Source organism: Canis lupus, chromosome 3 (genome assembly GCF_048164855.1).
Source record: "Canis lupus baileyi chromosome 3, mCanLup2.hap1, whole genome shotgun sequence".
Taxonomy (NCBI): Eukaryota; Metazoa; Chordata; class Mammalia; order Carnivora; family Canidae; genus Canis; species Canis lupus.
Window position 1 is genome coordinate 36,371,075 of NC_132840.1, and position 27,604 is coordinate 36,398,678.

Consider the following 27,604-nt stretch of genomic DNA (forward strand, 5'->3'; position numbering starts at 1 on the left):
CTTAAGAATGAGAAAATAAGCAATCCAAATAAAAGTGGGCAGAAAGGGACACCAGGGTGGCTCAGTGGTTGAGCATCTGCCTTTGGTTCAGGGTGTGATCCCGGGATGCCAGGATCGAGTCCCACATTAGGTTCGCCACAGGGAGCCTACTTCTCTCTCTGCCTATGTCTCTGCCTCTGTGTGTGTGTCTGTCATAAATAAATAAAATCTTAAGAAAAATTAGTGGGCAGAAAAAAAATGAAGACATTTTTCCAGAGAAGACATAGAGATGACGAACAGGCACAAGAAAAGATTCTCAACATCACTAATTATTAGGGAAATGCAAACCAAACCCTAATGAGATATCACCTTATAGCTGTCAGAAGGGCTATTATCAAAAAGACATCAGGGTCTCTATGTCTTTTTAAATTAGTATTTTCATTTTCTTTGTGTAGATACTCAGTTGTGGAATTGCTGGCTCATATGGTAACTATTTTTAATTTTTTGAATAAACTCCACACTGTTTTTGCATATTTACCTATTTTTTTGGTGAGAACAATTAAGTTGTATTCTCTTAGCAAATTTTAATTATATAATACAGTCACCATGTTATATATCAGAACTTATCCATCTTATAACTGAAAGTTTTTATCCTTTCAACAACTCCCTATTTTTCCCACCCTCAGTCCTTATAATCACTTTTCTGATCTCTGTTTCTATGAAGTTGATTTTTTTTTTTTGGTTTCATTATGCAGCATTTGTCTATGTCTGCCTTATTTCACTTACCATAATTCCTTCCAGGTTCATCTATGTTGTCACAAATGACAGGATCTCCTTTTTAAAGGCTGAATAATATTCCATTGTTTATCTGTACCACATTTTCTTTATTCATTGATCTGTTTTACTTACACAGTTTCCATACTTAGGCTAATATGCATAATGCTGCTGTGAAAATGTTAGTATAGATATCTTTTCTAGATAATGATTTCATTTCCTTCTGACATAGTCACAAAAGTCAGATTGCTGGGTCATATACGTAGTTCTATTTTTAACTGAGGCATCTCCATTCTGTTTTCCATCGTGGCTGTACAAGTTTACATTCACAAACAGCACACAGGATTCCCTTCTTTTTTCAAAAAAAAAAGATTTTTAAAATATATTTATTCATGAGAGACAGACAGAGACGGCGGCAGAGACACATGCAGAGGGGGAAGCAGGCTCCATGCAGGGAGCCCGACTCAGGACTTGACCCGGGGTCTCCAGGATCACACCCTGGGCCGAAGGTGGAGCTAAACTGCTGAACCACCCAGGCTGCCCTTTTAAAAAGATTTTATTTATTTGTGAGAGAGGGGAAGAGAGAGAGAGAGAGAGAGAGCCCATGCACGATAGCAGGGGAGTGATATGCGGAGGGAGGAGAGGTAGAGGGAGAAGCAGATTCCTCACTGAGCAATGGGGAATGCAGGGCTCAATCCCAGGACCCCAAGATCATGAACTGAGCTGAAGGGAGATGCTTAACCAACTGAGCCACCCAGGTGTCCTACACAGGGTTCCCTTAATTCAACATCCTCATTAGTATTTGTGATCACTTATCTTTTTGATAATAGATATCTGAACAGTTGTGAGGTGATATCTCACTGTGGTTTTGATTTGCATTTCCCTGATTATTGATGTCCAGCATCTTTTTATATCTGCTGGCTGTTTGTGTATCTTCTTAATCTTCCAAATATTTGTGCAAGAAGAGAGGTTTTCTTACTTCTACAGATAAGGAACTGAGGCTAAAAGCTCTATCACAAGTAAGTGAAAAATACACGAGTTACTCTGAATTATAGTTCAGACTTATTTCCCTTTTATCCAACTGCCTTTGTCCAGACTCACAACCTGGGAATAATTATGACTTCTTACTCTCTTCTCAAATGTCTCATTAGTCATCTCCCTAGTATGTGCACTCTGGGCCTTCCTCTCCATTCCCACAACTATTGCTTACAAGGTTATTCTATGTTTTCTCTGCCGGTTCCCTCCATCCATGTTGATGTGTTACATGAGAAGAGTATCAGAAGTTAGTGGATATTCCATAAATATCTTTGGGACAAAGATGGTAGTGGTCTGCTCTGGACTCCTGTTTTGTGACTAATGTAGATAGGTCCTGACACATCTGTTTCAGCTTCTGTGTCTTTTGTCTCTCAAAACATAATAGGAAATAGAGTTTCCTATCCAAATCTAAGAACCTAAGTAAATCTGATTGGATACCTTTACCAGGGAAGCTGTAATGAAAACTATGCATGGAATAGAAAGTAAATGAATGGCCCTAAAGGTTCTCTAAAGGTTCATGACTATATGGATTTTGGTCATATTGAAAGGACTCTGCAAAAACATTATAGAAAATGACTTCTATTGCTGCTTTGCTTGTGAAGGAAACCAGCACCACTGTCTGGCCCCATAAAAGCCAGCAGGCAGTGTGATAGTAAAAATATTTTTTCCAATTGAGATATCTTCGCTTTCCATGTAGGCACTGCCATCTAAAAGCTAATACTTTATGTCTCTGAGTCTATTTTCCCATCACTAATATATGGACAATAAACCACTTCTAAAGGCTGTTAGAAGAATTACCCAAGATAATATTTTTATTAATCATTTTTAAAAGATTTTACTTATTTATTCATGAGAGATGGAGGGAGAGAACGAGAGAGAGAGAGAGAGAGGCAGAGACACAGGCAGAGGGAGATGAAGGCTCCATGCAGGGAGCCTGATGTGGGACTAGATCCTGGGACTCTGGGATCATGCCCTGAGCCAAAGGCAGATGCTCAAATGCTGAGCCACCCAGGCGTCCCAAGATAATATTTTTTAAAAGTGTTGTGATAAGTAAAACACTGTCCAACCAGCAGTTACTATTATGGATTGCGGTTGTACGTGGGGTCAGTAGGTTGTAAGGGCACGTGATCAAGGACTATAGAAGGAAAACATATGCTAGTGACATGGTAACAAGGAACCTAAACTTGGGAGTCAGACATGTCTACACATCTGGGTGTATATCTTGGTTCTACCAGCCAGTAGTGCATGACTTTGTGATCAAGGGTACTTAATTTCCCTAAACCTCAACCTTTCAAGGCCCATATTGGAATGATAACCAAGGTTTGTGTGTTTGAGAATAATTCCAACCACATCTTTGGTGGTAAGTGGTCAGATATTGTCCCCCTTGATTCAGGCTAATCGTAGTGTAGCACAGTGGTTGAACACATGGGTTCTCTCACTTACCAGCTGTATGATCATGAACAGCTTATTTAATCATTTTAAGTCTCAGTTTCTTAGCTTGGTAAGCTGGAAGTATTAATGGCATTCATCTCGCAGAGAAGTTATGAGGAATGAGTGAACATATCCACAGAAAATATCTAACAAGCACCCAATAAATATTAATTACTGAAAAAGGTTCTGAGTCAGAGTGTTTGAATTCAAATCTCACCTCCACCATTTATTAGCCAAGTGACCTTCAGGCATATTAGTTATCCTCCTCATGCTTCAGTTTTCTGTTCTTCTAGATGAGGCAATGATAGTACATACTTCACAGGATTCTTGTGAATATGAAATGAAACTATGTGAGCACATGGCCCAGGGCCTGGCATATAGTAAGAGTTAAAAAAATGTGACCTGTTGCTGCTATACTGTGATGGGTTTTTTATTATTACCACATGCTTTATTTTATTCCCAGCTTTTCAGTTATTAACTCTATAATGTTAACTGCCCTCTCATCTGTAAAGTAAGGATAACAAGATAACCTATCTCGTCGTTCTCTGCAATTGGTCAGCTCTGAAACACTGTTCAAATGGAAAGGAAATCATTATCACTGTGTCCAGCCTGCAGTGGCCAGTGCTTTTGCTGTAGACTTGGAGCCTCAGCAATCATGCCTTCTCCCTCACCTGCCTATTTTTTTGATCAAGGTCATTCATTTCTGTCCCTGGAACTTCATCCAGTTTTGGAGGGACTGCTTCTCCCATTCATCAAGGTCACTTTGAATTCTCATCACTATCTTTCAAAGTGTTAACAACTCTGCCCAAATCAGGGCCTGTGTTCCATCATTCCTCCCCTTGATGGATGCCAGATAAGTGACCCTGGGAAAGACCCTTCCAGCAAGAGCACAGTACATTCTCTCCGTCATTGATCATCACCTTCCAGCAAGGGTCCCTGGACCAGCTGGTCTACCACCTAACTTACAGGGTAGAAAAAGCCACAGAAACAACTAAAACTCATTAAAGTTGATGTCAATTGTAATTCCACATTCCCTTCCTTCCTTCTCCTTCCCTTCCTTTACTTACTCATTCCTTCAGCTTTTCACTCAACAAACATTTATTAAGCACACAAACACAGTACACATTGTTTAGATACCAACATGGTTCCTCTCATCAAGGGTACATAAAAGGTAATGGGATTTCTCTTTGTCATAATCATCTACTTACAGTCAGCAATGATATATCCTGTGGACAATCAAATTGATTACTACCTAAAAAGAATTAATTTTTAAAATTCACTGCACTTAGAGCTAACTGAAATATTTGGTTTTAATAAATATACTTACACATAATAACTCCCAATATTGGTAAAGTATAATATAGTCACATCTAATATTCCAGATAATCTTCAAATTACTTTATGAGGAGGTGAATTAGTATTTTCCCCAATTTTATAGAGAGAAAGCTGAGGTACAAAGAGCCTAAGGAAATCACTCAACATGATTCAGTTAGTATTGAATCAACATCTTCTGGTATAGAGTTTATATATTGCCCAAGTATTTATCCCTCCCAATATTTCCTCATATACTCTCTTATTTATTCTGATACCATATATCAGAGGCTTAGCCTCTAGCAGAGGTGGCAAGATGGTCAACATTTACTGAGCATTTTACTATGTGGTGGACTCTGAGTTAAACACTTTAAACATACTATCTCATTTAATCCTCAAGAAAGACCTGTGAAGAAGATACCATAATCCCCAATTTACAAATTAAGAACTGCAGCTCAGTGATGTTAAATAACTTGGCCCAAGGTCATGGTACCATTAACTGGTGGAGCCAGGGATCAAACTCAGGAACCTGTCATATTAACTGACATGCTATAATGTCTCAGAGATGTTTTGTCTAGGATTTTTCAAACTGCAGGTCATACATAGCCCATTAGTAGATTGTAAAAGAAAGTTAGTGGGGGGACGCCTGGGTGGCTCAGTGGTTGAGCATCTGCCTTTGGCTCAGGTCAAGATCCCAGAGCCCTGGGACCAAGTCCTACATCCAGCTCCCCACATGGAGCCTGCTTTTCCCTCTGCCTATGTCTCTGGCTCTCTCTCTCTCTCTCTGTGTCTCTCATAAATAAATAAATAAAATCTTAAAAAAAAAAGAAAGCTGGTGAGTCATTATCAGCATTCAACAAAACAAAATAAAGGGAAATAGGGTGGAAAATATCAGAGTGCATTAAAGTATGATGAAGTATTAAAACTTATTTTATCTGGATGTATGTGGGCTGAATCATGGAGTAAAGTGTATTGCCCAGTTTTCAGCATAGTAAAAAAATATTAAAAATACCATCTAGTGTGTTCCATTGACTATACATGCATATCTTATTACTTTAAATAGAGGAAAATATCAGTGGCTATAATGAAAGCATTGGGAGATATATCAGTTGGGGTTCTAACTAACTGGTTTCAGAGAACCAATAAGATATAAAGATTTATTATAAGGAACTGATTCACCCAATTATGGAGTCTGACAAGTCCCCAGATCTGAAGTTGGCAGGCTTGCGACCCAGGAGGGGCTGATGTTTCAGTGTGGGTCAAAGGCAGGAAGAAAGCTGAAGTCCCAGCTTGAAGGCAGGCAGACAGCAAGAGTCCTTTCTTACTCAGGAGAAGATCAGCATTTTTGTTCTATTTGGGATGGCTACTGATTGGATGAGGCCCACCCACATTACGGAGAACAATCTGCTTTACTCTATTTTTTTTAATAATAAATTTATTTTTTATTGGTGTTCAATTTGCCAACATACAGAATAACACCCAGTGCTCATCCCGTCAAGTGCCCACCTCAGTGCCCGTCACCCATTCACCCCCACCCCCCGCCCTCCTCCCTTTCCACCACCCCTAGTTCGTTTCCCAGAGTTAGGAGTCTTTATGTTCTGTCTCCCTTTCTGATATTTCCTACCCATTTCTTCTCCCTTCCCTTCTATTCCCTTTCACTATTATTTATATTCCCCAAATGAATGAGAACATATAATGTTTGTCCTTCTCCGATTGACTTACTTCACTCAGCATAATACCCTCCAGTTCCATCCATGTTGAAGCAAATGGTGGGTATTTGTCATTTCTGATGGCTGAGTAATATTCCATTGCATACATAAACCACATCTTCTTAAAGCATTCATCTTTCGATGGACACCGAGCCTCGGTGTCCATCGAAAGATGAATGCTTTACTCTATTGATTTAAATGTTGATCTCATCCAAAAATACTTTCCCAGAAACATCCAGAATAATGTTTGACCAAATATCTGGACACAGCTGTGGCCCAGTCAAATTGGCCCATAAAATTAACAATCACAGGAAGGCAGACAAGGTAAAAAGCTGGAGGGAGGTGAAGTAATCACTGCTAAGAAAGGCTGGAAAGTCTCATCCAATGAAATAGTTTATCCAAATGACAATGAAAGATGGAATGTTCCCTGGCTTCTAACTGAGTCTGTGGCAGGCAGCACTGAGTGCCTCCATGAATATCCTCTCACTCAAGCCTCTCAGCAATGCTTTGAGCTGTTTTATGGCTGTTCCCATTTTACAAACAGGAAAAACCAGGTACTAAAAGGTAGAATGCCATGTCCAAGGTGAAACCGCTGGCTAGGAGCAGGGTGAGGTCTGACACAAGGATTCTTATTCCCAGCTCCATGCTTCTTGGAGTCTATCTGGATATTTTATTTAATTTACCTTTGTATTTTTATTTTTTCACTTTTCTTCCTTCAAAAAAAAAACATCAAACAGTTTGCAATATCTTTGAAAGTGGTTAAATCAGGTTTTAAAAATAACTAATGGAGTATTATGCTCAATACTCTTTCCTAAATGCAGTTTGGGGTCAGTTTGGCCGGCTGATTAGGAACTGTTATTGGGAGAATTGTTAAGCCTTAAATCGCCCAGCTTGTGATTGTTCTGAAGCTTAGGTACAGTGACAGAGCTGGGAAAAAGGATGGTGTGCTGGCAATCGCAGCACTCAAAGAAGTGGACCTCAGAGCCTTGACAGACAGAAAAAGTGTCTAGGCCAGTAATGGCAGCTGGTTTCAATAGCAAATGCCAGCGGATTATGACACAGGACAGGGGCTGAGCCTGACAGTGCTGTGATCAATTAGTGATGTCTGTCAGAAGCAGTAGAATGGGGGAATGAGGGCCCCTGGGCTGTGCATTTTTTATTCCATTTAGAGAATGAGACAAAGGCAGCCCAAATAACTAAGCTGTACGTGGGGAGTGACTGGGGTGGGATGAACGTGTTATTTAAGTCCCTCAAATTCTCATATTTTCCATCACATTTATAGATTATTGTTGTTGTTTGCTTATAATTCCCTTTCAGGAAGGTATTGAGTAGAAAACAACATTTTTTTTTCCTTGTTACCCTAATTAAGAGGCAGCAAACAATAATCTCTAGAGAGAATCCTTCTAATCTAATCTGCATCCACCCACCCATCCCTCCATTTATCCTCCCAACCACTCAACCAGTCAATGAGAACCCATGATTTCCAGGGACAAAGAGATGAAACACACAGCTCCATGCCCTGGAGAAATATGCAGTTAGTTGGGCACCAAGAATTATACAATGTGAAAATGCTCAAATAGAAATAAACCCACCCCTTCTGCCCCTCCCCTTTTCTAGACTGCAAAGATATCCAAACCTGAACTTCCAAAAATTAGAAGTAGGAGCTTGCCTAACGGAGAAGGGAGCTAGGGCTTTTTTAGGTGGAGGGAGTCTCATGAGAGTGGGTGAGTGTTAGGAGACAAGAGTCCAGGTTCACCCAAAGGCCACACTGTTGTGGAGGGCTTGCCCCTGAGGCCAGTGCATTAAGGAGAGCAATCCTGCGGCTGAGTTATGGCAGGAAGAGTGATGGCATTAGTAGGTGGAAATGCAGTCAGTGTTGGCCTCCAGGGAGCCACAGAGAGGATGACAAGTTGCAGAATGGTAAGCTGCTGGAGCCATGCAAAGGTGACCATTGAGCACAGGAGGGTTCCTGCCCCTGGAGATGGCCAGTGTTCAAGGGAGCATGCTCTGGCCCCACTCAGCCCTGCAGCCCCATGACTCAGCTATGGGCTATGCTGTACTGAGCTATTTGCTGGTCCCTCAACTTAATCATACTCCATTTCCCCCTGGGGCTTTATAAGAAGAAACAGTCTATTTCTTCTATCTGGATTTCTGTTTCCCTAACCGTACCCTTTCTTCTTCACCTGGCTACTGCTTATCCATTCTTAATCTATGCTTAGATAGGACCCTTCCAGTCTCCATGGCCTGGGAGACTTCCTAGGTGCTTCAGGGGACTAGGGATTTAGTTCGATCTATCACACTTTACTGTCTACTTCCATCATGCATCTTGTTGATGATGTGTTCCCAGAGGCTTGCCCATAGGCTGAGGCTGATCTATAGCAAAGGCTCTGTGTCTTTCTAGCAAGAGAGGTTCAGAATCCAAGCCCATCTATGTTCGGCCTCCTCTGGAACTTTCCTACACTCTGTAGTGTCAGGGTAGAGTCCTAAAAAGTCTGGGCTGGATTGGATAGGGCAGAGGGTAGGGTGGGCAGGAATCTGAATGTGAAGGGTCTTATATTTATGGCTCAACAGTCTGGGCTGGCCCAGAGGGTCTTTTGCTGTGCCTGCTAACCAACCAGTCACCCTGAACAGACAGGCACTAGATTCTAACAGGCTCCAGGCTTTATCCCCAGTTACCATGACAACCAGGCTTCACGGTGATGGATGGTATTGATTGACTGACAGACTCCTGGTGTCTTGGCTTTGTCCCCATCCCCCCTAAGTCATTTGCATACACTTGGAACTGAGACACTCTCAGCACCATACTCCTGATCTTGTCCTAATTTTGCATTTCTACCTCTGTCACTGAAACAGCCCAAGCCTTAAAGGGGAAAAAGGCATGATGTCAAAATTACCCCCAGTGCCACCCTTAGCTCTCTCCTGTAGGTAACATAATATGGCATGGACAAAATGGGCTTTGGACACAGACCTTGGTTCAATCCTAGTTCTACTATTTACTTATTGTATAATTTTAGGCAAGTGACTCAAACTATCTAAGCTTCTGTTTACTTGGCTTAAAAACGAGAATGATTGCACCTGCTGTGGAGAAATGTGTGAATATGAAATGAGATGACCCATGGGAAAGTTTTGCCTAGCATATAATAGGTCCTTATCAGATATGGCTTTTCTCTTAATCTTCACTCATTCGTAGCCTAACAATATAAACTGCAGAATGCGGATTAAGAAAACCTGTTTTGACAAACTCCTCAGTCTCCACCCTTCTCTGATTTTCCAAGTTCAGTAGCAGGGACAACCAGCCCAGTCTTTGTACGCTGTAGCATTCACAGCAATAGTAATAATAGTAATATTTGACTGTTATTGCTGGGTCTGAGCCAGGCATCATCCCCAGCATTGCACATGGTACAGCTCAAATCACTTTAGCACCACAGACAGCCCTACAAGGCAGACACCAGGAGAGCCCCCACCTTACAGATGAGAATACTGTGGCACACAGAGGTTAAATAATTTGCCCAGACAGTAGGTGCGCAAAGGTGAATTATAGTTCAAGCAGTCTTCATTCTAGAAGGACTGAAAATCTCTGCTATAACTGACTCTTATCATGGCCACATCAGCCCCCTCAGCTATACTGCCTCTTGTGTGTGTGTGTATATATATATATATCTCCAAAATCATCTAGAAGAACCAGAGTCCCTGAAGATACTTGTTATCAGTCAGGAGGGACATCTGAGGTTGCAGTCCCAATGCTGCCTGTTGGGAGCATGGACTCCTTTCTCTGAGCCACTTTGTAGAATGAGGTGATCATGGAACCGGGGACTTGGTAAGGCTACTGCTACTTGTGCCACATGAGGAACATTTCTCTGCACTGTTAACACTGAGGTAATGAAACGAAGCATGCACTGCATTTTGGGCAAGCAACCGCAATTTGGGGCAAGCAACTTAACAAGTAGCTAAGATTTGTCGAACACTTAATTGTGTCAGATGCTGGTTTTAGAGACTCGTGTGTGGAAACTATCACTGCCATTTTACCAATGGGGAAAATAAGGCCCAAAGAGGTTCAGGTAACTTCCACAAATAGTGAATGTGAATGTAAAACTCTGACTCGAGAGTTCACATTCTTGACCACAATTACTGCTTTTCTTAGCCATTGAGCCTGCAAAATGGATAAATCCTCCTGGCTCCCTAAGATTGTTGTGAGCCTCCAATGAGATAATGAAGATGAAGGTTTATAAAATATCATCTCTTAATCCATTGTGAGATATTACAAAGATGTGATTTGCATCATCAACCAAAAGGAGATCTGAGACCATCAAAAACATTTAGAGGTATTGTCTAGATTGGTTGGAATCAGCCCATCCCTGAGCACTCCTGGGGGCTTGTCACATGCCAGGCTCTGTGCCAAGACCCGTAAACCCAAGAGACGATTTTATAAGTTTGCAGTATAATTGGAAGAATAGACCAAGAAACCGACAATTGCTGAATTGGAAGAATAGACCAAGAAACTGACAATAGGGTATGCTGAATACTATGCTGGAGGGGAAGCGCAGAGATACCGTGGGGGACACAGAGTTGGGCCCTTGGGAGAGAAGAAAGGCTTTCTAGAGCTGACTGGGAGAGGAAAGAGCATCTGAAAGGCACAGAGGTACTTATACTATTATTCCTAGGTGGTTGGGAAGGAGCATGAATCTCAATGCATAAACAGTAGCCTACACTTCCCAGCTAAATAATCATCTTTTCCAATATCATGGCATGAAATAGATTTTATGAGTCCTCCCTGTCCTTCTGAGACTGTCTTTGGGGGCAACCAATGTAGCAAAGCCAACATAGCAGATAGATCACAGCAACCTGAATGGCATTTGTTTGTTGCAAAGAGATAAATAATGTATTACACCTGCTGTTTTCCACCTGATGCTTTTCATCTGAGAAGTGACAGACTTGCTGCGCTCTGGCACCTTGGAAGTCAAGCTGCCTGGTTCTGCCTCCCCACCACATTGATGCAGCCTCTCCAAAGAGGCAGGAGAACAGCTCTAACACCTGTACCACAGACAAGACCAGGTGGGAAAGAAGCCGTAGACATGGTGGCCAGAGACATGTCTTCTGGGCTCCTGGTCTGCTAGGTGGGCATCACAACAGCTCTCCTCAGGTCCAGACTAGAGTGGGAATGAGCCCAGGGGCTCCCAGTACTTCTTACACTGATTGGCATCTCTCTTTTCTATTCTTGAGTTTAGGTCAGGTTGGCTTTTCTGAGCAGAATCTTGCTGCTAGGGATGCAAGGCCTCCACATGGCATCCCTCTGCTCTCAATGTCTCTGCTTGTCTGGCTGATTTCTACTCATCCTTTCAGACTTGCCTCCATATCCTTTGACCCCCAAGGAAGAGTCCCCTCTGCTGGCCTCATTCACAGCTCTCATCACACTGAGTAGTAATCATGCCCTTCCGGTTCTTCACACTTGCCTGTGAACTCACTGAGAGCAAAGTTTCAGAATCATGGCTTTAGAAGCAACCTTAAAAGACTACTGGTCAATTCTTCAAACCCTTCTACTGTGCTCCATACAGGCAAATAGCCTCAGCTTGGTACCCTCTCAGTATGGGGAGCTCACTGCCTTATGAGACAACTCAAATTTCCTTGGCCTGTGGCCATCTTGGTGATTTACCTTATGTTGAGCTTCAATCTATTTTCCTGTAGCTTTTGCCATTTTGCTCCTAAATCTTGCCCATGCAGCTACACAAATAAGCCTAATTCCTCTTCCTCAAGACAACCCTCTGGAGAGAGCTGAATCTAGTTCCACTCATCTCTCTTATTATTTTTTTTTTCACTGATCTCTCTTAAAGAGAGATCTTTCCTCTGTTGTTCAGGTGAACATCCCTCATCCCCTCAAACATTCCCAAAGCATGTGGTTTTGAATTTCTTCACCCTCTCCCAACTGCTGCCAACCATGATTCTTATACCTGATAGTTGGACTATCTTATATACTTCATATAAGTGAAATCATGCATGTTTGTCCTTCTGTGATTATTTCATTTACAATAATGTCCTAAGGTTCACCTATGTTGTTGCATATGGCAGGATTTCCTTCTCTTTTAAGGCTGAATAGTGTTGAGTGAATGTCTTATTTTCTTATTTCCTTTTTAAAATGTAGACTACAGAACTTTGTGCCAGGCTCTAGGTTTCTCTCAGCTACACAAAGAGAGTGAGATTATCCCCTCCTTTACTTTATTGATTATAATTTCTTCCTGGTTTTTCACCTGGCTTCATTGTCTTCCTGAGCTGGAAGTTGTCCAAAACCCTACAGCCTTTTCTCTTGCTCTCCTAAACTGTGCCCATTCCCTATTATGCTTGTACATGGTATTTTCTCCCCAGGGAAGGATGTTACAGCTTTCCCAACTGAGCCTCATTTTGCCGTGCTTGGTCTGTCTTTTCTTCCAAACCTTTTGAGGGCTTTTTGAATCCTGATTCTTTATCTGAATGATCCTTGGCTTTTCCTAGTTACTTCTTACGGGTAGATGTGATGAGCCTGGCTGCTAAGTCCATATCCAAGGCATTGACAAAGGCATTGACTGAGACAGGGCAGAGGCCAGTGCTCTGTGATGAGCCACCAGAGCTTGCTATAGAACCATGGTACCCAATATCTGGCCCCAGATGTGCTGACTAGGAATCATCTGGGTTATCTGTTTAAATACAGATTGCTGATTACACAGAAATACAGAATTAGAACTGATATAGGTGGGACATGGGAGCCTGTATTTTTAATAAGCACTCCAGACAATCTCACTGTGTAGCCATGTTTGGGAAACATCAAACTCTCAAAACAAATGCCAGTATGATACGGGTCCAAAGCTGACATCAAAGGAGTCCAGCCTGATGGGATGGGGTGGAGCCATGGTGGATCACTGTTTGGTTCTATAAATACAGTTGACCTTTGAACAACATGGATTTGAACTGTATAGATCCACTTATACATGATTTTTTTCAATAAATACAGTATGTAAATGTATTTTCCTTATGATTTCCATAAGTTTCTTTTCTCTAGCTTACTTTAAGAATATAGCATATAATACATATAAAACACAAAATATGTTTTTATCAACCATTTATGTTAACTGTAGGCCTCCCATCAAGAGTAGCTACATTTTGGGGGAGTCAAAAGTTATATTTGGATTTTCTTTTTTTTTTTTTTTTAAGATCTCATTTATTTATTCTTGAAAGACACATACACATAGAGAGGCAGAGACGCAGACAGAGGGAAAGGAAGGCTCCATGCAGGGAGCCTGATGTGGGACTCGATCCTGGGACTCCAGGATCACACCCTGGGCCGAAGGCAGGCGCTAAACCACTGAGCCACCCAGGGATCCCCTATACTTCGATTTTCAACTGGGTGGAGGGTCCGCGCCCCCTAACTCCTGTGTTTTTCAAACTTCAGCTGTGTAGTCAGTCCACTCATGCCCCACACCCATCTATCTGGGCAAGTGCATGCAATTGCTCCAGACATTTCTCTGCTCTCTCTCTCCTCTTCTTCTGCTCTTTACTTGCTGAAAGCAAGAAGTCTCTGGTTCTGTGTCTTGGCTTCTGATACCAGTTTCAAGTCCTGGATTTGGGCACTACATAAGACCTTCTCTACCCCCTCCCCCCTCCCGCTTTACCCTATAGCCCCCTCCCCAGCCTCCTGGTCTTGCTTTCCCATGGGCCCTCTGTAGACAGCTCTGATTTGGCCTCCCCTACAGCTTCTAGTGAGTGACTTCACTTCTCACCCTCGTATATTGAAACAGGCAACTCTAGGGATACACCTTAGCTTTTGTTTAGTATGTTGTCCCAAACCTGCTAGCTTCTCAAGGACAAGACCTAATTCAGATTTACATCATATTCCTATTTAATTCACAGTGTCTACACTGCCTAACACACATCGTGATGGGGATGGTACACAGTCAATGTTTACAAAATTTTTCTCTCTGATAGCAGAATTCTCTAGTCTGATGTGACAACTGCAATTAATGGAAATACCACAGGCTTCTAAGTGAAACAGACTTGAATTTGAATCTCACCTCCACCATCTCTTACCTATAGGATCTTAGGCAAAGATAATTCACCTCTATGAACCGAGAACATCTCAATTAAAAATAAGGAGTGTGGGCTAGGCGTCCAAGGATGCTTGAAGTTCTCACATCCTATGATTCTTAAATCACAGACCTTCCCTTGCTGGCTGAAACCCTACCTTGGTGTCCTTAGAAGGCAAATCTTTGCAGTTGAACAGTGCTGCTCAAATTGAACTGGAATCCCCCCCACCCTCACTCCACTCCCCCCGCACATGGCAGGCTGTGCAGACCCTGTGTGAGCATAAGGGCTCTGTGGGTGCTCTCCAGCATCACCTCCTCCCACCCTGTAATCAGCCTACCCTGTCACTGGAAGCAGGCAGCCCTCCACTGCCATTCTCCTTGTAATCACTCTGGCTTCTGCCTGTGAATTCCTTTTCCCCACTCTTGTTTATCACTGGTGAAGCATTTTTTAATCAAAACAATTAAATATGCTCAATCTTCCTCAATTAGTAATGCATTAACAATTAAAAGTACTCAAATAGAAGTGGCAGGAGAAGCCCTGTGCTTGATGCTGAGTGCTGGTGCTCATACCTCACAGCATCCCCTTCCAGGCGCTTCCAGCCCTGGAGTGATTCAGAAGAGTGCACAGAGGCATGGGGTTGGAGTTGTGTGTGGCTCACGGGAGTCTAGAGAGGGACAAAGCCAGCCCCTGTCTCTGCAAACAGGAAACAAGCCCAGTGTGACCACCAGCCTTTTCTCAGCTCATACAGGGTGCTCGTGCCTGGGATTTGTTTAGTTTTACTTTTGAAAAATACAACATTTGTACCTGGTTCAAGTATACAACATGAAGATCTGATATACATATACAAAGGGAAATGATTACTGCAGTGCAGCTAATTAACGTATCTTCTCACATAGTTTCCTTTGCCTGTGTGTATGTGATGAGAGCACCTGGAACCTCTCTCTTTACAAATTTTCAGTGTTCTATCCAATACGATGAACTGTCGCCATCAGGCAACACATTGGACGTTCATACTTATTCATCCTACATAAGTGCAACTTTGTTCCCTTTGACCAGCATCTCCCTGCTTCCCCCACCTCTGCACCCCTGGAAACCACCTTTCTACTCTTTGCTTCCATATATTTATTTGGTTTTTTTAGAGTCTACCTATAAATGAGATCATGTCATTTTTTTCGTTTAGTGTCTGGCTTACTTCATGTAGTATGACATCCTCCAGGTTCATCCATGAACCTGGTTGTGGCACATTATATTATATAGATATAGCTGTAGATACAGAGATAGAGATATAATAGTCACACACACATACATATACACACACACACCACGATTTCTTCATCCATTTATTTAAGTGACTGGAATTTGAATTCAGGATTCCTGACTCCTGAGATTCTTTCTGTCAGAAGCCCATACCACAGGACTCATGGCGTATATGTATTCACTCACTTTTTTCATTAATCAATTACTTATTCTCAAAATAGGGAGCATTTCCTTCACAGCAGACACTGTCTGCCATGTTGACAAGAGAGCGGTGAATAAGGCACAAATATTTGACCTCACAGAGTTTGTAGTTTGATGGGGATGCAGGCAAATAAACTTGCTTCCTCAATACTCCCTTGAAAAGATTAGATCTAATCCTTAGCTCAATTGAATAACTGACCTAAATTATTTTTTCCTTGTGGTTGCCATAACAATGCAGGTATTGGTAATAATTATTGTATAGTTGTAGTTAAAAGTAATGACAGTTCAAAAATGCAAACTCCAGTTCAGAACCTTCAGGAAACCTGAGCCACAGATAAAGCTGGACTCTGGTCAGGACCTTGCTCTAGTCGATTTTTCTAGCCTTACTTGCCAGCCCAACAAAGGGCTGGAAACCCAGCTTTGTTTGTGTACAGAGTGAGGGATTGGGATAAAATGATTTTACAGCTTTGAGGATGATGCTCCTCATCTACAAGATTCAGGTTCCTCCGTGGGTCCCCAGATGTAGACAAATATAGAAATAGCTAATGTGGGACTCAGTTATCATGGGGCCTGAAGTCAGGTTGACTCCCCGTGGAGATCTATCCATCTTCTAACAGCACTCTGACCTCTCCAAGGTACTGAGAGGTCCTGAGCAAAAAAAAAAAAAAAAAAAAAAATTGTGCAAATATGATCATTCATGCCTGACTGAAACACATTGGTAGCTCTGAAAAAAAGAAGGAAGCATTCTGATCCAAATCTGCTTCATGGAGAACATGATATTTGAACTGGAGCGTGAGTAGACTTTGGAACGATGAGGGAGGGAGGAAGAGGCATTGTGTGCAAAATGGGAGAGTGAAAATGGTGCCAATCATGGGCCAGTTACTGCAAGAGGCACAGGGCTATATGGATGGATGAAGCAGAATTTCTGCCCCAAGGAGGCTCCATGAAGAATGTGCAAAGGAAAGGGAACTGGCACTTTTGAGCAACTAGTATGTGCAGTACACATTCTCCTCATTTCAAGAATTGTTTGGGCGTGAGTCACACAGAAGAGAACGCTGAGCTTGGGTTAAAGGACTGGGCTCTCAATCTAGATCTCTTAGACTCCAAAACTGAAGTTACAACCGCTGTGGATGGTTGTTCTCTACTCACTGTCTTGAAGCACCTCAACATTTTGTGTCTCTCCATCGCCTTGTTGCAGGTATTACCAGCAGAGATATCGAGAAGTGCTTTGGAATTTCTGTGGGCATTGAATATGACTATGCAAACTGGATGAAAATTGGAGGAAGTTTAGGAGGAAAAGGTTGTGAAAATATTGGAGGTGGTGATTCTAGTAAGTATTGAGTAATGAGTCTCCCAAAAAGAAGCTAGACCTTTCCTTGGATACACACTCAGGGCATGAACATGATTTTCCCCCTCAACTGACTTCATTACAGTCAATGGTCACACTGAGTAGCTGCTAAATATCCCAAACCAATCGCCTGTTGTGGTTCTATTTTGAATTCATCATGGGCTGAGATCACCTTAGAGATATGTGGTTTTTGGAAAGTACCCTCTCCTAGGTTTCGAGCACTAGACAAAGATGAAAGAACGAACTGGGATGAAAATGTATAGACCGAACCTGGGTAGTTGACTGTTGAGATGAAGGCCCCTCATGTTATAGTCCAGAGGGAAGAAACAAGTCCTCTGAGAGGGACAAATATAGTCACCAAGGTCAAAGAACAATTATTAGAGAAAGACTGTACACAGATATTTTGTGGCATTTCCTGAACAAGTCAGTGTGTCTTCATGCATGCATTCATTCATCAAATGTATTGGGTACTTTTTTTCAGGTGGGAGACACAGAGGACACAGGGATGATGAAACAGATTACAGTATAGTGTATGAGGTAGATATGAAACAGGTTCAAGTTACTCCGATTGTGTTAGGCTATTCATGCGTCAGGGCCTTAAGCCAAATCGTTTCTCCTGTGCGATGCCCTTCCTTCCTCTCTCCGTTTATCTATAAAAATTCATTCACTTTTCTACACCTTTCACCCAGACCACCCTCCCTCCTCCACTGTAGTTTGTATGTGTTTCCTCATGCCCCTTCTGAGCCCCATAGAGACATCTGTCACAGGACCTCTGATGTTTAATTGAATCTCATTGGTAGGCAGCAGACACTGAGGAAACATGTGACATATGAATGAATAAAAGTATGCATGAATGACTCCTCCTCCATTCTTTCATCCTCTCCCTCTGCCATGCTGGGCTGGGCTGGGCTGTCTTCCCAGTGTCTGCTCTAATGGGTCCATTTCTAGGGTTTTGTCCTGCTCCTCTGCTTTGTTCTGCAAGTTAACTTAGCAAGGTAGAAGAATAGGAGACAGCTCTAAGGGGAGCAGTGGAGCCTACCGACCAGTCCTTTGGCTTTTTGGAAAATGAACTAATGCAGTTATCTTCTTGACGGCAGAAGGCCACAGGCTGACCACAGCTGTGGAAGACATCATTTCTCTGGTGCGAGGTGGCAGTTCTGGCTGGGGTGCTGGCTTGGCTGAAAAGAGGAGCACCATTACATACCGTTCCTGGGGGAGGTCATTAAAGTATAATCCTGTTGTTATTGATTTTGAGGTAAGTCTTTTCGCACTTGAAGAAACTCTACGTCCATGAGGAATGAAAGTGAAGCAGACCAGATCATTTCATATTTCTTATTATGAGCCCATCAAAGAACAAGATTAAATGTAACGGCACACTGATCTGCTGGCCTACCCCATGCCTGACTATTGGGAGTGCGTGACTTTAAACCCAGGCCACAGGACCACTGGGGGCAGAAGCTTTATATCTGGGCAGAGCCCAGTTTTACACTAGTAGTCCCAGAATTTCTTCAGAATTAGGCCACATTAAAATATAGGAACTTGCATCCATACAGAAAAGACTTTAAAGTTACATTTGTTCAAGTAGGGGTTGGCAAGCTTTTTCTGTAAAGGAATGGATAGTAAATATTTTAGGCTTTGTGGCACACATACAGTCTCTGTCATACAAATTCTTCCCCTCCTTTTTATACAAACTTTGACAAACATAATAACCATTCTTAGCACAAAAGACGTACGAGAACAAGCCGTGGTCCAAAGCTGTATTTGCTGCCTCTGCTCTAAAGGGTCCCATCCCCTCATCATAATGAACCTCTTGTCTAGATGTGAGTCTTGCCGTGGAAAAGATTAGGGACCTGAGGCTTCAAGTCACCAGTGGGCCATTTTTTTTAAAGATTTTATTTTTTATTCATGAGAGACACAGAGAGAGGCAGACACATAGGCAGAGGGAGAAGCAGGCTCCATGCAGGGAGCCTAATGCAGGACTCAATCTCAGGACCCCAGGATCACGACCTGAGCCCAAGGCAGACGCTCAACCACTGAGCCACCCAGGTGTCCCACCAATGAGCCATTTACAGTCACATAGCTTATATGTAACTGCCTGGATCTCAGACCTTGGGACTTCATAACCAGTTCCCACTGTTTTGCTTCTCTGGGGAAATCTGGCAGGTGTCTGGAGACACTTTTAGTTGTCACAGCTATAAGAAGGTGCTACTGGCATCTACTGAGTAGAGACCAAGGAGGCTGCTAAACATCCTGCAACGCACAGGACAGCCCCCTCAACAAAGAACTATCTGATCCCACATGTCAATAGTGCTAAAGTTGAGAAACTCTGCCTAACCTCACACAGGCAATAAAACTATAATCAAAGTGCAGAGGAGATGGATTGTCTACCAGTCATCAAACTATTTCTATACATAGGCAAGGGCAGTCCATTAAGTAAAGAGTTGTATTTGGGGCTTTTAAGTAACATATTATTGTTTTCTTGCCCATTTGTTCTGGACTCTTGCCCATTTTCTACATATATTTTAAATCCCAGGTATGGATACATTCGTTTTCTTAAAAGATATACCAACAGTTGAAACAAAAGTCTATTATCCCACCCCGCTCTCTATGATGAAAGAGGTCAGGTGGATTAACCCAGATCTCATTTCTTCTCAATAAGTAAGGGACCATTTTCACGCACCTGTAATTCACATAGGGTCTGAAAATTGCTATCATCAAGCTATTAGTCATTTAGGCAAAAAGTGTAAAATTGATATCAGGAGCAATATATAAACTTTTGTGGGCAAGAGGTGAACTTTGTGTTTGCCTTGAGCAAAGCTTCCAAGGGCAAGTCTGATATAAATGATTTGGAGAAGACCAAATACTGTCTTTAGGGAAAGAGAGCCTAGGTTTGGGGTGAGAAAGATCATTTGGATCATTGGCTTGCTACCTTTTCAGTGTGTAACCTTGGACAAGCTACTTTATTTTCTGAGCCCTAGTTTCCTGGTCTATAACATGGGGATAATAAAATGCTACATCACGGGTTTAGGGAGAGAGTAGAGAGTACTTAGTGAACGTCAGTTGAAGAAACACGTTGATGGGAGCTAAGTGAGAATACCATAGCTGGTAAATGGCAGAGCCCAACTTGAGCTCTGTTCAACAGACTCTAATATACACGATCTCTTTACAATACATGCTGCCTCCTGAGAAGTTCAGATTTGATGCATGAATGGGGCTGGTAGGTTATAGAGCAGGAAGGTGACACAGCTAGAGCTGTGTTTTAAAAGAAGGATGCTTAAAGACATATGAAGGGTGACTTGAAGGGCTGGGGAGAGAGACAGGCAGACAGACAATGGACAAGGAGGCCAGTCAGGGGGCTTTTGGGAACCTGATGCTCAGAGTGGAGACAATGTCTTACTCATTTGCATATCCCCATAGCTTAGCACTTATTTAAATAGCAGCACTTATTTATGGCAGTTACTTAGACTGAGTGAATACAGGAATCGTGTTAATGTATGATGTTGTGCTATGTTATATATTATTCTGAGTTATGTTATATTGTGCCGCTAACATCATACCACTTGCTTTCTCTGAATCTGGAAAATGGGAACAAAACCATGGCCAGTATCTTTTCAAGATCTAGGAGTCTTTTTCACCACCCCAACCTCCTTTTAGCTTCTACCTGCCCTTCCCAAGGAATGCTCCCTTTCCTCTTCCTGTGGATTCTGGGGATTCTGGGAGTGAGGAGTGACAGGACAAAAAGTCCATTAGACTTAGATTAGAAGTTGCCCAATGGTCCTGACCTTCCCTGGAATTGAGTCATCTTTAACCAGAGTCACAGGGCAGCCCATTCTGCACTGACTGCCTAACAATGGGGCCAAATTTCCTGAACTTCCAGTAAGTGGTCGTCTGCCTTTGGCTGGCAGCCCATCCAGTCCTGAAATGACCAGGCTGGTGACCTCAGCTGCAACCTATGAGCACAAGCCAAGGTCTGTTTGTCATGGGTCTTTCTGTACACATTACCAGGAATCCACTCAAGGCTACTGCAAGTGCCCTCTATTGACTTTTGGTTCTGAAGTGAGATGGCTGCAGTGTGGCTCAGTCCTATCTCTGAATTGCCCTGCAAGCTTGGCAAATCACTCCCATCTCACCGCCTCAGGTTACTGTCCCATAAAATGAGAGATCTTCAAAGGAGCTTTCATTTTATGATTCTATGTTAAAATATATGGCCTTAAAAGCATGCTGAAGACAACCATATGTACATGCAATTTGAAAAATTTCAGCTTTTTCCCCCATCATCACATCTAACTAATAAAAATGGTGCTTTACTTTATACTGTTCTTCCCTTTTGCAATGGTATCTCTCATTCATTACTTCTTTAGATCCTCATAAGAATTCTAGGAAGTAGGTTATTATTTCCATTTTATAGAAAATGAGGCTCAGGTTTAAAGATGGACAGGAAAGAGTTCTAGGTCACATAACTAGGATGTGAGCAGCATTTATTGAATTTTCACTCTGTGATAGACCTTTCCCATCTATCAGCTTTCATCCTCTCAGTAAACCTGGAAGGTGAGAGTTTTGTTCCCATTTTAGAGACGAAGAAGGCAAGCTCCCTGTGCCTGTAACCTGACAGATCACACAGCTGGAACTAGTAGAGCTGAGATCCAATCGATGCCAGATTTTCTGATTCCAGATTCAGTGCTCTCTACCACACCTACTACTTCCCAGTCAGGGATCGATTCACCCTCAGGGAGCATTTGGCGATGTCAGGAGAAGTTCTGGTTTTCACAACCAGAAGTTATTGCCAGCATCTAGTGGGTAGAGGCCAGAGATACTTCTAAACATTCTATAACGCACGGGACTGCCCTCCCCTGCCAACAAAGAATTATCCAGCTGGAAATGCAGTCATGCTGAGGTTGGGAAACCTGCTGGGTTATAAGTCATTTCTGGAATGGGTGCCTCAAATGCAAATTACCCCTTCCCCCCAACCTCCCCACACTTATACCGAAAAGAGAAGTGTTCAGTATTGCCAGCACATCAAGGACTTTAACAATTCCTGCATTGAAGGTTAACAATAAAAAAAAAAAAAAAAACACCAAACCACATAAACACACATAATAAATACTTTACACTCTCCCTGCTTCCTAAAAGTACTGGTGAGGGCAGATGAGTTGGCATAGACAGCTGCTGAGCTCTCTTTCTCTGGGATTGGGGGACTGCAGCTTTCAGAGATAAGCAGGCCCATGTTCAGAATGGCTCTTGCACTTAACTTAATAGTTTGAGCCTGATCAACACTCAAACACTCGGAGTCTCCGGAGTTTAGTACCTGCTCCGAGGAGTGGCTGTGAGGATTCAACGCAGTGGGTAGAACTGAGTGTCTAGTTCCATGCCTGGCATGTAGCAGACCCTCCAGAGGCTTGATGGTCAGTTCTCGGGCTCTGGGAAGCTGGAGACCCAGGGAGGGGCTCTCTGTTCTTTCTGCACCCACAGATGCAGCCCATCCATGAAGTGCTACGACATACAACCCTGGGGCCCCTGGAGACCAAACGCCAGAACCTGCACCGGGCCTTGGACCAGTACCTGATGGAATTCAATGCCTGCCGCTGCGGGCCCTGCTTCAACAATGGGAAGCCCATCCTTGAGGGCACCAGCTGCAAGTGTCAGTGCCCGCTGGGTCGCAAGGGCCTTGCCTGTGAACAAATGGAGCAAAAGGGTAAGACCCGTGCATCCTTTATTTTGTGTTTTTTTTTAAGATTCTATTTTTATTTATTCATGAGAGAGAGAGAGAGAGAGGGAGAGAGAGAGAGAGAGAGAGAGAGAGGCAGAGAGAGAAGCAGGCTCCCTACGGGGAACCTGATTCAGGACTCAATTCCAGGACCCCAGGATCATGACCTGAGCTGAAGGCAGACGCTTGACCACTAAGCCACCCAGGTGCCCCAGTTCCATACTTAGATTTGAGCCTGGCCCAGCTCAGAGGGGCCAGCACAGAAAGGATCTTTGGGGTTCCCAGCCTCTCCTTTCTGTGACCTCTTGCCCCCTGACCTAGGAATCTGTGTTCTGAGTTTTATGGCTGACTCCACCTCTCTGCTTTAATGGTGCTTATGCTTTCTCCCTGCTATCAAGACCCTCTCTCAGATGAAATCTGTGGGTTTTTTATTTTGTTTTGTTTCGTTTTGCCAAGGTGTAGATGGATATAGGATTCATTTCTGGAAGGATATATTAGTTTCCTAGGGTTGCCATAAGAAATCACCACAAGTTGGGTGACTTAAAGAAACAGAAATTTATTGTCTGACACTTCTGGAAGTTAGAAATCCAAAATTCAGGTGTATTGGCCAGGTTGATTTCTTCTGGAGGCTCTGAAGGTAGACCTACCTTTCCTAGCTTCTGGTGGTGGTTGGTAATCCCTGGCATTCCTTCGCTGGTAGATGTGCTGTTCCAATCTCTGCCTGTCTCCACGTGGTGTTCTCATCCATACAACTCCGTTTTCTCTGCTTATGAGAAAGCTACTCATTGGGGCAGCCCAGGTAGCTCAGCAGTTTAGCACCGCCTTTGGCCCAGGGCCTGATCCTGGAGACCTGGGATCGAGTCCCACATCGGGCTCCCTGTATGGAGTCTGCTTTTCCCTCTGCCTGTGTCTCTGCCCTCTCTCTCTCTCTGTGTGTCTATCATGAATAAATAAATAAAATCTTAAAAAAAAAAAAAAAGAAAACTACTCTTTGGATTAGGACCCACCCTAATCCATCATGACCTCATTTTAATATGACTTATTCCAAAAACTCTATTTACTAATATAGTCACCTTTAGAGGGGATGGTATTTAGACTTGAGCATATCTTTGGGGGCACACAATTCAACTCACTACAAGAGTTAAGTAGTTGCGTTACAGTGAAAAGAATTATGAGCAAAACCCAAAAGGGCTGGGGCAAGTGAGGTTTAAATGTATCATGGCATAGCATGAACCGATTGCCACCGGGGAAGAAGGCTCTCAAACAAGGGTTAGAATTCTATATTCCTTAAAGATGAAGTCTGAGGACCTGGATGTGAGTTCCAACTACTTCTTTCCTAACTTCCTGTGAGATCCTCGTCAACCATATCTTTTTTCTGGGGCTCATCACTCTCATTTAAGTTTCCTCTGACCCTCAAGAATCTCTAGCCCAAGAATTCATCCCAAATCTCTAAGCTTCCAATTTTCCACACATGCAAAGCTGCTTATACTGTACTTGGAATGATGGCAAGGACACAATGTATAAATCGGTCTCAACTGGCAAGTGCATTATAGACAATGTGAAGGAAAAAAGAAGGAAGTCTGGAGAGGTATATCTAAGGTATTACTCTGAGGTCCATAAAATGAACTGCTGATACCCATGTTAAGATGGGGTGGGAGCCTGGGTTTAAAATGAGCTTATGGTGGATTATAATTTCCTCATTGGAGGAGTAGTTCTAAACAGGAAGCAGGGTAGCAGAGTTCTGGTGGCAGATAGGCCTCTGAATACCAAGGTTGCCAATTTTCATCTGAGAATCCCCTGAAAAATGGGGTTAGTATCAGTACCTTTCTCACAGTTTGTGTTGATGTTACACACTAGCCAACACATGTGTCAGGCTCTATTATGATACATTAGAATAAGAGGATCTATCTTGGCTTGGTGCCTTGTCTTAATCCCTCCTTTGCTGGATGAAGGGACTGCAAATTAAATCCTCCTATAGGAGGAATTCTGAGAGGAATGAGCCAAGATGGTGAGTGAATCCAAGGGTCCTTACGAAGAAGGATGCAGAGAATAAAAAACAAGTAGACTAATTACTGGGGCAGAGATTGGCATAGTCTTCTCATGTAAACTGAAAAAAAGCACTACCTGACAGGTGCTTAAAGAAACAATGAAACTTTTTGGGTCTGATACAGATCAGCTCTAGGGCCCAGGGATTTCTTTACTTTTCAAGCAGACTGTGGACTGGGTTTCAGCCCTCATTTGCCCCATTGACCAGCCAGCTTTTCCAGAAGGACCAAAGGTCTGTGGACAGAAAGAATAACTAACCTTTATTCTGTGCCAGGTGCTATCCCAACACTTCATGTGCATGAACTCATCTCTTCCTCCAAGAATAAGTACTATTACTAGCCCCAATTCGCAGAGGAGGAATTGGCACAGGAGGAAGGTGACATACCTTGCTCAAAGTCATCCAGCTGGGGAGTGTCAGAGCCAGAATTTGGACCCAGGGGGGTGGACCCATGCTAGGACACAAGCTCTGAACTGTTACATTCTACTATGTACATCCTGAGAGTCAGAGTCAGGAAATTTCAGAAATGAGGGCAGAGAGTCTGAGATGATTGCATTGACCATTATTTTGGGGGTGGGAAGAGAAGGTATGTCCTGGTTCATAGTCCTTAGCCTAACCCTGCCTCAGTAATTACACTATGGCATGTGCCCGCAGTACCAGTGACTTGCTTGGATCCCTTGGATCCTTGTCCAAGATCACAGAGGTAGAGAGGAAGAAGGAGTGTGGGTTACCTAGTTATGTCTCTCAATGGTCCAATGCTGGGTTCAGTTGCAGCCATGCTAAGTCATCTGTACACACAATGGGCCCTGGGGAAGGGGGACATGATGCCAATGACCCGGGGGTGATGACAGGGCTCAGAGGATGGGTCTTCTTCCTCAGAGCCCATTTCTCCTGCTAGATTACATTCAGTCAATTGCAGGCAGCTCACAGGTATTCCATTAACCTTGTTACAAACACTGTGTGGACATCAGGTAGCCTTGGGGACTGAATGTTCAGCGTGACAAAGATTAATTCAGTAAGGAAATCTAAGACTGGGAAGTCAGCCACCATGGAGACCCACTGACATTGGTCCCTAAGGATTTTCCCTGCAAACCTTTGCCTATGGGGACCAAGTCACAGAGGCAGGGAAAAAACAGAGACAGAGAATCCTGCTGCGGCTGTCCCACCAGGGAGTATAATTACAAAACTGGAAGGGACCTGAAGATAATCTAATCCAGTGATATTCACACTGGGATTTGAGAAAACTTGTGGTTTTAGGGGCTGCCCCAGGGGAGCAGGGCAAACCTGATAGACACCCCAGCTTCAAATAAAACAGCTCGACTTTCATCTGGCTGCCATATTAGGGCTTTTATAAGATTTCATTTAAGGGGGGGAAACCAGTAATGAAAAAAAAATTATGGAAAAACCCCACCAGATTAGCCTAGCTGTTTCATTTACAGAAATGGAAACTCAGGCTGAGAGAGGGTCTGCCCCAAGGCACAGAGCCAGAGGAAGGCAGCAGCCCCAGGCCAAGGGACTGCATGAGCTGGATTTCCAGAGGTGACCCATGATCAGTGCCTGTGCTGTCATGCTCTGAGCAGAGACTCTGTCACCCACTGTGGCCCCACCTTAAGAGTCTGAGCGAGTCTGACTTGCAAACCCTCACAAAAGCCCAGCAAGCCTCTCCACGGGGCTGTCAGGCTGGCCCTTGTCTGAATCCTTGGCTGGGCTATGCTCTCTGCTCTTCAGACCCTCCAGTGGCTCTGTGTCATTCCTCCAGAGAAGCATCCCTTCCTGCCTTACTCTGCTATCTATCTTCCATGGAAGCGCGCACTCCAATTTCATGAGAATGGGCTCTCAGTGGCCTCTTCTCACTCCATCCAGAGTTTCAAATTAAGTGCAAGGCGGCGAGCACAGAGGTCTTGGTTGGCTACACCAGGCATTTCCCCAAGGAGAGATTGCAGACCACTCTAGGGTAGTGGGATGGGCCTCCTTCCTTATATAAAGTCTGAGCTGCTTCTTGTATGCTAACCTCCTCTTCCCCTGGGAAATAATCTGTGCAGGAGCCAAGGCCGATGGTCACTGGAGCTGCTGGAGCTCCTGGTCGGCTTGCAGAGCAGGCACCCAGGAGAGGAGGAGAGAGTGCAACAACCCCACACCCCAGAATGGAGGTGCCTCGTGTCCAGGGTGGAAAGCACAGACCCAGGCTTGCTGATAGCCTCTGGGCACAGATGCTGTGGATGTCACTGGATAACGACTTCTTTCAGCTGAAGGAAAATTGAATCAACATGGATTTCTTCTTTGTCCTGCCAACTGCCAGGCCCAGGACCAGCTGTCTACAACCAACTGCCCTATGACTCTAGTCAATCAACAACTGGGTGCTAGATGTTAACTAGGGGCTCAGTCCTGCTCACAGCACTTTGGAGCACCCCCCCCCAAAAAAAATTCCCAAACCAAGAGAGAGATCTCAATCCATGCCATAGAGGGATTTATAGGATGTTAGAAGTCTGAGGCCAGCAGATGTAGCTGAAACAATCGATGACAAATAAAACAAAGTATGATGAGAATGATTTCAGTTCTTTGATTACAATATTTGCTCATTCAAAGAACCATTACTAGTTGGTAGAATAAGCAGACCCACTGAAATAATGAGGAAAAAATGAGGACCGATGTGAGTGCCTTCAATTTTCCTTCCTCTGGATTCAACAGTATTTTCATTTATTCCCTCACTTAATCTCTCTCATTTACGTTCTTACCACAAATAACACATTTCCCCCAGTTAG

The 27,604-nt window shown here is 43.3% G+C and overlaps 1 protein-coding gene across 3 annotated transcripts in view; it reads left to right on the forward strand.

The window, feature by feature from the left end:
- C8A (complement C8 alpha chain) overlaps positions 1 to 27,391 on the forward strand; it is a 65,073-nt gene extending 37,682 nt beyond the window's left edge. For all 3 annotated transcript variants that reach the window (XM_072820390.1, XM_072820392.1, XM_072820391.1), the window contains 4 exons: positions 16,945 to 17,076; positions 18,192 to 18,349; positions 22,564 to 22,786; positions 26,885 to 27,391. In XM_072820390.1, coding sequence (XP_072676491.1) covers positions 16,945 to 17,076; positions 18,192 to 18,349; positions 22,564 to 22,786; positions 26,885 to 27,036 — 665 coding nt within the window. In that variant the 3' untranslated portion in view covers positions 27,037 to 27,391. The remainder of the gene's footprint in view (positions 1 to 16,944; positions 17,077 to 18,191; positions 18,350 to 22,563; positions 22,787 to 26,884) is intronic.
- The last annotated feature ends 213 nt before the right edge of the window (positions 27,392 to 27,604 follow it).